This window comes from Numida meleagris, unplaced genomic scaffold (assembly GCF_002078875.1).
Source record: "Numida meleagris isolate 19003 breed g44 Domestic line unplaced genomic scaffold, NumMel1.0 unplaced_Scaffold193, whole genome shotgun sequence".
Taxonomy (NCBI): Eukaryota; Metazoa; Chordata; class Aves; order Galliformes; family Numididae; genus Numida; species Numida meleagris.
Window position 1 is genome coordinate 453329 of NW_018363728.1, and position 13757 is coordinate 467085.

The 13757-nt window shown below is 37.0% G+C and overlaps 1 protein-coding gene and 1 long non-coding RNA gene across 13 annotated transcripts in view; one reads left to right on the plus strand and one right to left on the minus strand.

Moving 5' to 3' along the window:
* SYNE1 (spectrin repeat containing nuclear envelope protein 1) overlaps positions 1-13757 on the minus strand; it is a 286948-nt gene that overhangs the window by 152722 nt on the left and 120469 nt on the right. For 11 of the 12 annotated variants that reach the window (XR_002433840.1, XR_002433841.1, XM_021382260.1 and 8 more), the window contains exons 46-53: positions 13177-13384; positions 12360-12472; positions 11509-11714; positions 10365-10520; positions 8952-9243; positions 8089-8261; positions 5650-5959; positions 424-588 (exon numbers count right to left, since the gene is read on the minus strand). Coding sequence is in view for 10 of the 12 variants with exons in the window: in XM_021382260.1 (XP_021237935.1) it covers positions 424-588; positions 5650-5959; positions 8089-8261; positions 8952-9243; positions 10365-10520; positions 11509-11714; positions 12360-12472; positions 13177-13384 (1623 nt within the window). In the remaining 2 variants the exon portion in view is untranslated. Of the gene's footprint in view, positions 1-423; positions 589-5649; positions 5960-8088; positions 8262-8951; positions 9244-10364; positions 10521-11508; positions 11715-12359; positions 12473-13176; positions 13385-13757 lie in introns of those variants that run through there. The other variant, XM_021382265.1, reaches the window with a different exon arrangement.
* The window catches only part of LOC110390770, a 40167-nt gene that overhangs the window by 953 nt on the left and 25457 nt on the right, over positions 1-13757 (plus strand). The window contains exon 2 of the long non-coding RNA XR_002433843.1: positions 439-540. This is a non-coding gene — a long non-coding RNA (uncharacterized LOC110390770). The remainder of the gene's footprint in view (positions 1-438; positions 541-13757) is intronic.

Below are 13757 nucleotides of genomic sequence, written 5' to 3' on the forward strand. Positions count from 1 at the left end.
CATACACTTCCACTGTGTTTAGGGAGAATGATCCTTGCACTATTTCATGCATCTCCAATTCATGCAAATCACAAAAGGTTCTTTCTGACTTTGATTCAGCAGATATAGAGAAAGCAGTTTTGAGGATGAGGACAGGGCAGTATTCATTAATCAGCTAAGTCACTATCTTCTGCCACTGGGCTTCCACTCAGGAAAATTGTTTCCATGCATGAGGTGGCTAACTCAGGTCTGACTGTGCTTTCACTGCATTAGTTTTATACAGGAAGGGAGGCAAAAACAAATCATAGCTGAGAAAGTGTGTTTTCAGCTCACTGAAATGTAATCTCCGCTTCAAATAAACAAAGAGCAAGATCCCACAGTTTTAAGGCTCTGGATTCTAGGTTCTGAATCACAGATGAAGTCACGATAACTAACATTTCTTACATTGATTTTGGCCAGCTTTTTCTGTATCACTGATGTATCTCCAGTTGCATCTGACCAGCGGTGGAGCTCTTCCTTTGCAGAATGGAGCCAGTCTGTGAATTCATGCACTGCATCAAGGTATAGCAAATGATCCTTCACAATGTCTTCCACTTTCTTCATTTTCTCCTATTGTTCAGATGGAAAAAAAAAAAATCATTAATGTACTTAAACACTTTCTTGGCTTCTGTCCAGACTTTAATTGTATAGAGAGCTGGCTTGCAGTGTGCTACACTGCACAAGGTCTGGCTTAGGTTTGTCTAGGCAGGAATGCTGGCAGAAACACAGCTCTTATTAGAAGCAAGTCTCCATAAATGTTAAGCAGAGGCACAGAGTTGTCCCATATGAGGCCCACAAATGAGAAGTTCCACTGTTTAAAAGTGTAAAAGATGTTTTTGGTGCCAAGTTCTGCTTTAGCCATTAGATCAGAAACAGTGGCCATCCCAAGTCATCTCTCTTGTACCCTTGAAGGTCTCTTTCTCTAACACAGACATACAATAATAGCATGGTTCCTCAACAGCATTTTAACATAATCTTAAAGTGGGGCCACGGATGAAATACTGTTCTGGTCTAGACTGGCCTTGGGTCTGACTATGTCAATTTGTTATTAAATTCACAAGAACTAACCATCAGGAATGTTTATCAAAACTAACCAAAAGTGAACTGAGCTAATCAAATAGCTTTTAATCTGGGGTGGATACATAAATCTAGACATAAGTGTCCTTAAACTGGCTTTAACAGTCACAAATTAAACATAAGTTATTTTTAATTTTGAATAGCTCAACACTCAAATAATGCTTTTCAAAATTAAGTTAGATTGCCAAGCTTTGCTGTTCCCTCTGAAAATAATCATCATAATTTCTTGGAATGTTTCCTTGATGGTTAATAACTGAACAACTATGACCTAAAGTAGATCCTCACAGTTTTTACGTCTTTATGCTTTTTATGCAACAAACACATACGAAAATGTCCCCATGTGTCTGAATTAAAAAAAAAAAATAAACATCTTCTTAAGGCAGTAAAAGAGCCTCACGGTGGGCAAACACGCACCTTATTTACTTTATTTTTACCAAAATATAACACCAGTAGAGCAAGAGCATAGAGGGAAGGAGCAATTTGAGTGGGTCTCCTCTGGTGGCAGTGGCTTCTACCAGTTTCAGTCAGTACTATTCTCTCCTAAAGGAAAGACTGCAAACTTGTCAATCAGTCCTGCCATTACAGGAAGCAGAGCAGGGAGCAGCAGCTTTGCCTGGCACATCATCTGGGCAGTCTTGGCCCATCCTCTCTGTGTGGCACCAATTCTTTTCTCAGCCTGGCATCCCTGTGCTGCTGTGGGATGCTGCTGCCCCCCAGCTGATGAGTTCACAACAGTTCTCAATCCCCATTCTCCACAAAAGAGAGAACATACAGGCACCAGAAACACAGCACAGCCTCAGAGTGGCAGGAGGAGATGCAGTATGTCCTCTGATGTAGGCAAAGTAGAGATGCCTGTCCCGTGTACTCGGCACATGAGATGTGCTCTTCTGGGCCCAACTAATGATTCATCCAGCCAAATATTCTCCCCAGTGTTATTTATGGAGAACACACAAACCTTGCAAACATATGTGGGCATTTTCCTTTATACTTCCTTGGCATTTACAATTATTAGATTAAGAACATAAAAAAGTTCATGCCTACTCTTTCAGTGTGTGTTTATAGATATGCTGTCAGTGGCTTTGCCCCTCCCCTTTTTTAAACTCCTGATAATAATACATAGCAGCAGATTATGGAAGTTTGCTTATCTCTACTTTAAAGAGCAGAGATATCACTTAAAAAAAATTCTACTAGGTTTAATAAACACTCTTTGAAACTGTGAGATTTGGTAACTAACATTTCTGTATTCCTGTTAACCATTACCTTCATTATTCTATAACTTGTGAATGCATTTCCCTCTCAGCTTTCTTCACATCAAACAAATGAATCCCACCCTTTCTATGCTCATCTCCTAATTCCATTTGCAAAATAAATCACAAAAAACAGTCCCTTGGATTTTAAGTGCACGTTCTGAATTCAGAATCATACAATCAAGTTTCAGCATTTTTTATCCCCCTACAGATATTGCCTTACATTTATCTTCATTGAAGTACACCTACTACCTCTTTGCCCACTTGCTCATGTTTTTGACAGTTCTTTTGGAATTTGTTGTCATTTAACTGTCCAAGATAGCTAAATATTATTCACAAGATTCATTTCACACTCCCTTCTCCAGGTCATCAACAAAGAAGTGGAACAAAACTAGTTCCCACATAGTTTCTTGGAGAATCCTAAAGTTGACTCTTTTCCATTCAGAAATGATTACTAACCTTTTTTTCCTACATTGTAATCAATTTTTTATCCATCAAAGACCTTTCTTCAAATTCTATGGTAGTTTACTTTCTCAAAAAGCCTTTTCTGTGGAACACTGTCAAAGGCTTTTGGAAAACCCAAGTGTATTATATCCACTCTATCACTTTTTTTTTGTTTTTTTTTTTAAACATGCTTATTGACATTGCCATAGGACTCCAGCATATTTGTGTTCTGGTTTCAGCTGAGACAGAGTTGATTTTTCCTTTATATTGTCTGGTATGATGCTATGGTGTGGCTTTAGGAGAAGAACAACGTTGATGACACAGCAATGTTTTTAAGCCATTACTGAGCAGCACTGTACAGAGTCAAGGGCATATCAGTTTCTCAGCTTCTCACACTGTCCTGCCAGTGGGGAGGGCTGTGAGGGCACAGGTTGCTGGGAGGGGACAGACACAGAACAACTGACCTAAATTGGCCAAAGGAATATTTCATGCCATATAACATCATACCGGGAAAAAAAAAAAAAAATTGAAAATAGTGAAGAATTGGCCAGGCAGGCAGATACTGCTTGGGAACTGGCTAGGCACTGGTTAGTGGGTGGTAAGCAATTGCGTGTGCATCACTTGTTTTATATATATATATTATTATCGTAACTATTATCTTTTTTTCCTTTTTTTTTTTTTTTTTGCTTTCTGTCTTAGTAATTACTATCTTAACCCACTTTCCTTTTTTTTTTCCTCTGGGTTCTCTTCCTTGTTCCACTGGGAGGGGGAGGAGTGAGTGAATGAATGCGTGGTGATCATCTACCTGCCAGGTTAAACCACAACACTTTGTTAAAGTTACACTTTCCAGATACCATACTGACTTTCTCAGCAGTCTATATTTATCCAGTACTGCCCACCACTTTCGTTATTGAGTGCAGCCCTCCAATGACATCAGCCATGCTCATGAGCCTGCAGTTCCCTGTAGGGCCTCTCTTAAAGCTGGCAGTGACACAGGCTGACAGAGTGACCCCCCTTGGCCAGCTTTTTGGCAATGTCTGTTCAAGCATTTCTCAAGAAACCTCAGCTGAATGCCATTTGCCCATGGGGAAATAATAACTAACTGCTTGGTTTAAGATTTCCCATATATTTAACAGAAGACAACTCTGTCTCCTCTTGCCTGCCTGCTATGACAAAAATATAGATGTGAGAATCTCCTCAGTGGCTTCAGTAGAGAGGAACAATGCAAATTTATGGAACTTCTCCGGTACAGTCTTATTGTCCCTGGGTGCATCTTTAACCTCTGACTGTCAAGAGGTCCCAGCAATCCCCTAGATGGTATCCTGCTTTTCATAGATTTAAAGAACATTCTGCCATCAGCTTGAACATACTTCCAGAAGAAGGCTTCAAAGCCTGTATACAATTTCTTGTTTATATCTGGCCTGTTTCATGGAACAAGATGTGTATAACTATTCTCAGACAGTTAGTCCATCTGGAAGACTCTCAGCCAGTTAAGACAAGTAATATTTGTTGAAAGAAAAAATAATCTGTTTTTATACCCGAACATAGGATTTTTATTTTAATTTTGGGAGACAAGGAAAATTTCCTAAGAAATTGAAGTTACTAATGCATATAGATTTTAGGAGAACACTGCCATGCTCACTTGTGTGCAAAAAAGCATCACAAGTTTAATACTGTTTTAGTGAGTCAATCTTTGTATTATTCCAGCCTTAAAACCACAGAAGAAGCAGTTACACAAGCATGAAAGTGAGCTAATTCTCTAGAAATAAGATTTTTTTTTCCAACTGGAAAGAATAAAGAAAGCAAAAGTTCATCATGAAAAGAAAAAACAGTGTGCAATTAGATGGTAGTTACAGACAAGATAAATCTAAGAGGGCTTGCATATCTATGGTCTATGAATAAAGCAATAAAACAATAGTAATAATATTATATCTTACCCCATAAATTAAAACAAGGACAAAAGCAAACTACAGGATTCCATATATAGTGACTTTCCTATCAACTTTAGTAAAAAAAAAAAAAACAAACAGATTTTTTTCTAAGGAAGTAAATTAATGTGTCCTAGATTTAATGTTTCTTCCTATCAGATAACTTGTTAGATCTACTGATTTTTGTACTTTGGCTTTCTTAATTCTATAGACAACATGTTGCTCAAATATAGCACATCACAATATTCCCAATACATGAAAACCCAAATAATACTCCCATGAGATTACTAAATGTTTGTGTATATTGTTTACTTCAGTCTCACAGCAACATTAGTTTCTTATTGTGTGGCTTTCCCAGTAGCTGAGAAGATGGAGACAATCTCAGAGCTAGTCTTACTGTTCTGGTTTCCATGGTAGAAGGGATCTGTGAGCTATCCTCTTTCCTTAGAAATCAAATAGAATACCTGTATAACAACTGCAGTGATTAATGACTTGAAATAACACAAAATATGAGCACATATATTTCTGAAAATAAGATTTCTCTTTTTGACCATGCTTCCTGCTCAGGGAGACATTCCATTTTTATCTTTCTAAGTAAAAAAAGAGTGCTAGGAATGAAAGAAAAAGAACTAGATGAAAATAATAGAAGAATACTTGAAGTATTGTTGTATGTATGAAATTAGGAATAAAATATATACCCTTCAATTTTCAAAAATCTTAATCACACCAATTTCAATTCCCGATATCTTTTTGCATTCCACTGAATTTTAGTAAACTATGTCCATCTCTTTTGTTAGTTTCAGTTATAACCAAAGGCAAGACTATTCAAATACATTCAATCTTTCAAGCACTATAAAATCAAGAAAAATCAAAAATTAAGCCCTATATAGAGTTGTTTAAAAAAATATTACTTGAAATTGAGGCCTTTATCTTACCTTCGCTACAGTTGCGATGTCATTAAACTGTGTTTTTAGTTCTTCTTGAGCTGCTGCTCCAAAACAATCATCTTCAGTTTTTTCGTAAAGTTCTGCAGTTTTTTCAATGAGTTGCTGCAAATCACCAGAGTGATCCTCTATCTCAGAAACAATAGCCTGGAAGTAGTCCAGCTGTGCAAACTTCTCCTTCAGACCTATCTGTGGTTCTAAAGGCTGCTCCACTTTGTGATCCATTTTCTCTAACCACTGCTCCAGCTGGCTTTTCCTTTCCAAATATTCATTCCACTGGCTGATGAGGGACTCTAAGCAACTTACATTAAAAGAAACATATGCAGTACAGATTAGAACTTTAAAAAGGTCTAAACAAACAAAAAAAAGTCTGTTTATACCTTGTTACACTGTGTAGACATCTATAATAAGTTTAGAACATGCTTTTTCCTCCATCTTGTTTTAGTTTTCTATATCAGCTTAAATCCAAGCTATTCTAGACTTTCTGTGTTCCTTGGGCTACTATGTATAGCCTGATACAACTGCTTCTCTAGTATATGTTGTACGAGCAACTTATCTGTGTCACACTCGTGAAATACACATTTCATTGTCTGTGTTGCAAAGAAAAATATAGAGCACTAGTGGAACTTATTATGGTCACAGTAATAAAATGTACAACCTATTGACAATTAAGCGGTATTCCAGTAACTTTTTCAAGAACGAGTCAGTTATATATAGTCCATTTTACCATTAATAAAAAAAATACCTTTCTTATATATTGCTCCTCCTAGCAGATCTCCCAGTCTCTCTGGGACTTGTGTTAAGGAATGCAATTCTGATTCCATTGGACTTAACATCACTTATGACTATGGTAAGGATTTCATTCAAAATGTGATCGTCTCCCCTAATCTACACAATATTTTATGACATAGATTGGGTGAAACTAGAATAAAACTTTAAAGCATCCCATTTCAAATTTCTAGATCCAATTGTATTACAGTTTTTGACTAAGAGAGAAAGCTCCTTCCATAGCTGATATTTAAGACTGAGATATCTTAGCACTCAGATATTTAAAATACAGATCTGTGACAGTTTTCTGATGCAGAGAAAACTTTGACGTTACTAGAGAGCTAAGGAACTAGGATCATGCAGAAGTCAATTCTATCCAGTATTGATTAGGATGATGGAACTTATATTGCTTGTAAAACACACAGATGAAAGCAAATAGGGAAGGCCTGCTGCTAGTTTAAATGACAGAATTTAAATATCAGACGTTCAAAAAAATGAAAGAATGGTGGAATTCGGTGAAAAAATACCTTTGCCTAGGAAGGAGAAATCAGATCTACCAATACAAAATTGAGAACAATCTAGTTTAGTACTATGGAAAGAATTATTATGGTCTCAAATGCAGTAACAGATCAGCTTACTTTCCATTATTATCTTTTATGAATAATGTTGACAAACTAGTGGTAGTCTGTAACTTAGTGAAAAAGAAACAAGGATGAAAGAGGTCCAGAAAGTATTGGTTCTGAGGAACACTGCATTAAGGCTTCAGTTTGTCTGGAACAGAGATGATTAAGATCTTCAAAGATATAAAAAAGTTCTTACTCAAGTGTTCTGCTTATGAAGAAGCAAAATTGGTTCTGACAGATTCTTGGCAATACCAGGCAAAGTATTCACAGGTAGGCTCATAATCTTACATAGAAAGAAGAGGTGAACTCACACAACTGGTAAGGGAGCTCTCTGGCTCCGCAGCACTCCTTAGGAAGCAGCTAAAGTCCAAGAGATGCTCTCCCTTCAGTGGCTGGTCGTTATATGAGCCCAGAGTAGCTCCACCTTGGTTGTGTCCCTTCTAGTCATATGGGGAGCAAAGATGCAAACAATTTTCCTGTGCTCTCTAGGCCAGCCATACCCCTTCACCAGGTGTTCAATCACCACTTTAAGCTGTGACCTAACAGTTCCCTTACATCAGGTAATAACAAAAACTTTTGTTTTCCACCGAGGTTAAGACAAGAAGAAATTAGCTTAATTTGCAGTAAATATTATTTGGAATGGATATAATTTTTTTAATTAAAAAAAAGAGTGAGAGATGGAGAGAATTGGGAAATCTTTCTGGAATTTGGTAAAGAAAAGGTAGATTAAGATATGTCAGATGTTTTTGGTCCTACTCCACTATGGGTTCAACAACTCAAGAAGCCCTATCTAGTTATTTTGTGTGAACTTTTATGTTTACTATTTATTTTTAAATGATCATTTCACATGAAATTTGATTCACGTGATGGGGTTGTACCTTCATCATTTTTAGAAAAATATGTATTTTTTTCAGGTAATTTTGATTCTTTCCGATGAAGCAACTTTTCCCTCAGGTGTGAAAGAGTGGACTCCTGTGTGCTGTAGGGTACTACTCTTTGGTGGTAGGCAAAGTGGCCTGTGTTTTCCAGTGAGTTTTACCTCTGCCAGTTCATGGATGTGCTGATGATGTCATTCCATACATCCTTCAGCTTTTGCAGCTCTGTTTGTATCACCGTTTGTCCTTCCTCACTGCTGCTTCTAAGTGCTTGTTCTCCTTTGCCAATAGCCATGTTCAGCTTAACTTCACCATCACCTTTGAGTAAGAGGATCTCCTGTGAGGCAAAATAAATCAAAATGTTAAGTGAGATCTGCTGACAGCTGAAAGCTGTTATTCTTCCAGCAGAGGGCACCATTTCTGAACTCGTTTACCCTTGACAAGCATGTCAAGTATGAATTCCTAGGCACCTGTTTTTCTAAGTTCCTGTCCCTTGTTATGTGCAAGGAATCTGACAGTTTCCCCCACAGCCACACAGATATTTCACTGCATTAGTGCAATGTTGCTTACACTGCAGCAGATAATGAGTAGGTCAAGCGCTGCACAGAAAGACAGCAGCACACAGCTTGACTAAGTCTCAAGAGCCCATAGTGCTCTATACTGATGATCTTTCCAACTGATGTTTATCTAACCTGTTCTTGAAAAACTCCTGTAATGTTTGTGCCACAGGCTCTCTAGGTGAACAATTTCAAGGCTTTCTCCATTAGACAGCTTCTTTTGAATCTGAATACACATTTTCATAGTTGGTTATTCCTCAATAAATGTAATACCTCGCATCCCTCCCCATTAAACTTCATCCTCTCTCTCACACTGCATCTCCCAGTTTGTTAAGATGGTTTTAAATTCAAATAATCTCCTTCATAAGAGAGTAAAAAATAAAATACAAAACCATTCCTTTTCCACTGATGTGGCCCTCACATAGCGTTAATCTTGATGATGCATAATCTCCAGTTCTACCCTTCTTTACCTGAATTTGTGTCAGTCGTTGCTCTAGCGTGGGTTTGCTACCGACCGTACTCTCAGCCAAGGCCAGTTTTTCTTGAACCTCTTTCATCCATGACCACATGCTCTGTAGTGCCTCCTCCAAACTGAGGTGCTCCTGGAGCGCAAGTTGACATGTTCGCAGCTTCTCCTTGACAGCTTTGACCATGTTTTGGTAATTAGTGAGATGTTGAGAGGCCAAGCGCACTTCCCTTCCTGCACCGTGTCCTTCCTCATTTAAAGCCTGTGCAATTTGGGCCAGCTTATCACAAGATTCCCTGAAAGAAAATAATGAGATTGCAAATCAGTTTCAAAAAGCATATGACACTGTTATAGCAGCTATGAGAAGTTATGAAGACTGTTCACATAATCAGCTATTCCACCAGTGTTAGAGTTCCTAGTTAACAGAAAAGTTAGTTGGGAGAAATTTAAAAGAAATATTATGAACTGATTCATACCTTTACTTGTGAATAGGGCAGTTTATTGCAGATTTTGATGCTCCAAATTATGACACTGAAATCTTTCTTTTGCACATTTAAATAAAAAGCTAACTTATTTTCTTTACAGCTCTCAGACTTCCAGTTCTGCATGAGCTACTACCTTTCTGCACCTTCCAAAGCTTCTCAGCAGATGGAAAGGTCAGGTCATTTGCCCAAGATTAGACACTGAATCTGGGGTTGGGTAGAAGGGTCAGTGAAAGGAATTAAAATTCTGGCCTTACACAGCCTCAATTAATCTCAAACTACTGGATCACCTTTCTGGATATCCTATGATTACAGGAATTTACATCAGACCAAAACATCTTACATCAGGCTCAAGTGGATAGACATGACTGGATGCTTCCTTTTATCATGTTGTGAGGCACGAACTACTTTACTACTTTAACTACTTTACTACTATTTCTGTTATATCTTCATAAACCTAATAACCATAGAGTGAAAAACCACAGTGTACTACAAAGGCAATTACTTCATCATCCACCGGTTAAGTCTGAATTCTAGAAATATTTCAGTGTTGATGTGGATGCTATTTGAGTTCTTATTACAAATTCAACAATATCAGACCCAGCTAATCTGGTTGGATATGAATTTCACAGGACAGAAAGAAAGAAAATTTTATAAATGGATATGATAAGTTGTGTTTTTACTATTCCTTCTACTGAAGGTGACTTTTCTGGTTCCATTTATTATTGAAGTAAAATGTATTTTTCTTAATGAGAAATGTGTCTATACAAAATTTTGGAATTGGCTTGAAATTCAAATTTCCTTAAAACTGGGAATATCTGGATTCAGAGTACGTTGCAACAATTCTCTCTCTTTCACAGGCACATTTTATCCAAACAGTTCAATTTCAGAGTTGCTTTAGCAGAGAAAATGTAAAAGTATATTAACAAATGTACCTTGAAGCCAGTAACTCTTCCAGGAACTTTTCCACTTTCTGCACCTCCTTTTTCTTCTCAGGAATAAGGTCTTTGATCTCTCCTAACGCTTCTGTGCTCATTCTTTCTTCCATGTCATGTATCCACAGGCTGAGTTTCTTGTGCTGTTCTTCAAAGCTGCAGAATAAATAAATATTCCCTTAAAATAATTTCTTGAGCGGAGCAAAGTTAGTAAGAAGTTAACTCAGTTCTTTCAATATCCACAAGACTGTGAAAACAAAGCTAGGTATCAATTTCATTCTTAGCAAATAGGAGTTGTACAAAACATAATTCTGCAGTGACTACTAATCTAAAAATATTCAGCAACTCTCTAAAAACATTCAGGAAAATCATGGGAACTGCATGAGAAAAGTAGCCTTCAAAATTTAAAGTGGCAGTACTTTTTATTTATTACTAAGCTCAATAAAGACAGTAAAAAAGAAAGATTTTCCCAAATCCTCATAATGATATAGTCCAAGATAAACAAACAAACGGGTTGAAATGGGCTTTTACTCAGTATTGACACACACAATACCTGAAGTTTTGTGCTTTCAGCTTCACTTACAAAATATAACTGGAATCTGGAGTGCTCAGAACTCAATTAAATACGCTTTGGACCCAAGTCCCCGTTTGTAAGCTTTTTACTTACATGAAGGCATACCACCTCATCTTGATCTCTTACCCATTGTTGCTACACTAACTCTGCCTTCAGCTGGCAGCAGTTTTGAATCTAATTATACCTAAAAGCATTTGAACTCTCAAAATTCCAACTAAAAGTGCTAAATTAAGAATGTTTTCTTACTAGCTTTTTGGGAAATATGTTCATCTGGAATGGCACAGGACAGGCATATGCTGTATAGAAAGCACACACTATCTTCAAACATCAGGGCAGAGCCTGTAAATTCATTATATCTTTTCATTCCAGGAAACTGTATTTAAATTACTGAGATTTAAACTGTTTATTTGGGATCACATGAGCTACACAATTCTTCCTCATATATGACCTGTCCTTCGTTGGTTTCTGTTTGTCCGTTGTTAAGTATTTCCAAAGAAAAAGAGCAAACAGAATTAGAGGAAATTGTATTTCCACAGCTTGAAAATTTCATGCAATCTATCTGCAACTCACCTTCCCAGGCGTGAGGCACAAGCTTCCAGGGCCTGCTTATCATTCAGACACTGATTGAGGAATTCTTTGAAGTTCTGATTAGACTTTGCTACTTGCTCCTGAATGTGGATCACAACTGGTTGAGGTAAGCAAGTGTACAAGTTTTCTCCTTCCTTGCAGGCAGCATCTAACTTGTTTTGCCCCTCACTAAGAGAATTGAGCACACTCTGTGTGATGAAAGAATACTGTTTAAACTTTCAAGACTTAATAAAGAGAAGCAAAATTTCTATTAGAAGTGGTTAGATTTTAATAAGCTGAGAACCATATCTGTTGAGGAAAAAATTCCAAGCAGAAAGTTCAGATAAAGTGTTTTTAAGTGGTGCTACAATTCACTAAGCTCAATTTTCCTGCCACAAAGCAGTTCTGTCTTCTCTGAAGTAAGCTGAAAATAATAGGTATTTCAGAAATTAGGGCTGTTTACATTAGCTGCCTGCTCTGTTTGCGCTCTGTCCCAGCAAGAATCAGTACAGGCTATATTTGACACAACAGTGTCCATCTGACGTACTAGGTGTAGAAAGGAATAGGAAAATGAAGAGAAAAGAAAGAATGCAAAACAAACAAAATGAAACAATAAAAATCAGAAACAAGAATGGTTCAGTTATACATAAACTTAAAAGTCTGATCTTTCAGAACAGTAAACCATTTCCACTGTATTTCTTCTACAGTACACATTGCTGTGTTGATCTGTTCTTATGTTATCTTTTTAGAAATAAAACCAGTGAGTACAATAGTTTCTACAAATTATTTAAGAGATAAAATTCGATATATATAGTTATATCACTAATTAGCGTTTTTTGATTTGTTAACTATACCTGTAAATCATGTAGCTTTGCTTCTATGGCTTTGCTGTCTCCAGACCTGTCAGATAATTCTTTTACTGCACGCTTCACATTGGAAAACCATTCCTGGAATTCTTGCATAGAATCTATTTTAATAAAAAAGAATAGAGAAGATAATATTTTTTACAAAGCAGCATTATCACAGTACTGTTGATCTAGGTGTCTTCCCCACTTCATTTATCCTTCAGAGCCCCTGTGTAAAAGCTAATAGGATGAACCTCATTGTCTTCAGTGATCTTGGGTGGCAGGATTCACTTCACAAAACATCCAAATGGAACAGTCACACTAGGCTTCTTTTAATAGTCAATGGGAAAGATAGGCAATTCCAAGGTTACTATTTATCCCAATTTAATGTTAGATAAAAATCTAAATTAGTATCTTAATATCTAAGATAGAAAATTGTCTGCTTCTCTCCACTGACTTGTCAGGAAGCCCAGGAACTACTTCAGATGGGGAATTTTGCATTATAATTATCTCTATTTGGCTAAATAAATCTCTGATTGGCAAATCTCAAAGTCTTTTTGTACTAAGACAGGAGGACCTGAGAATATGAAGCAGCAACATATTGAAGAAAAGTGAGCTTGTCTTTCAGAATTATTTTAAGTTAAATCCTGTTTTTGTAAAATGCTTTGTTTCATAACAAATGGGAAATGACAATTTGTTAACTTTTTGAAAGGCTGTGTATAAAAATAACGTTATTATTGCAAATGACATCACTGGAAACTCAGGCAGGCTCCAGAATGATTCATGACTGTGGGCAAACGGTTTGTTAGCAAGCCTGAAGACTCACAGAGGAAATGTTTTTCCAAGGACTCTTGCATGTTGGCCTGTGTTCTGGAACAGAGCTGATTCACAGCTTCGTACTTCTTTATTAGTGAAGTGACAGTGCCACCAAGAGTTTCTAGCTCTACAGAATGGTACTTGCGACACAACCTGTTGAGATTCTCACGGGTTGAATCAATGCTGCTCTGCTGAAGCTGCAGGTCTTTTTGTGTTTCCTGAAAATGAAATTATAACACAAATATGACATCTGTAAAGAAACAAAAGAGCTGTCTAATTTCTCAAGCATTTTTGCTCCTCCCTTATTCTCTTTCCTGCTATGGTGTGTTGTTGTAGTAGTCATAATCAACAGAAGTACTGGATCAAGCTTCCTGAATTTTCCAAATGAGATGAATTCTTGAAACTAAAGAGTCAGCACAGAAATATGAAATTGCTATTTCAAATGGGTTAATACTTTATTTTAAAAATAATAAGTGCCAAAGCATGTTGAATAACAATACTAATTTTCAGCACAGTTTGAAGTTACATGTGAGATGCAATATGACATTGAAATTTGCTAGGACTTCTGAATGAAAGGAAGTTTTCATTTGA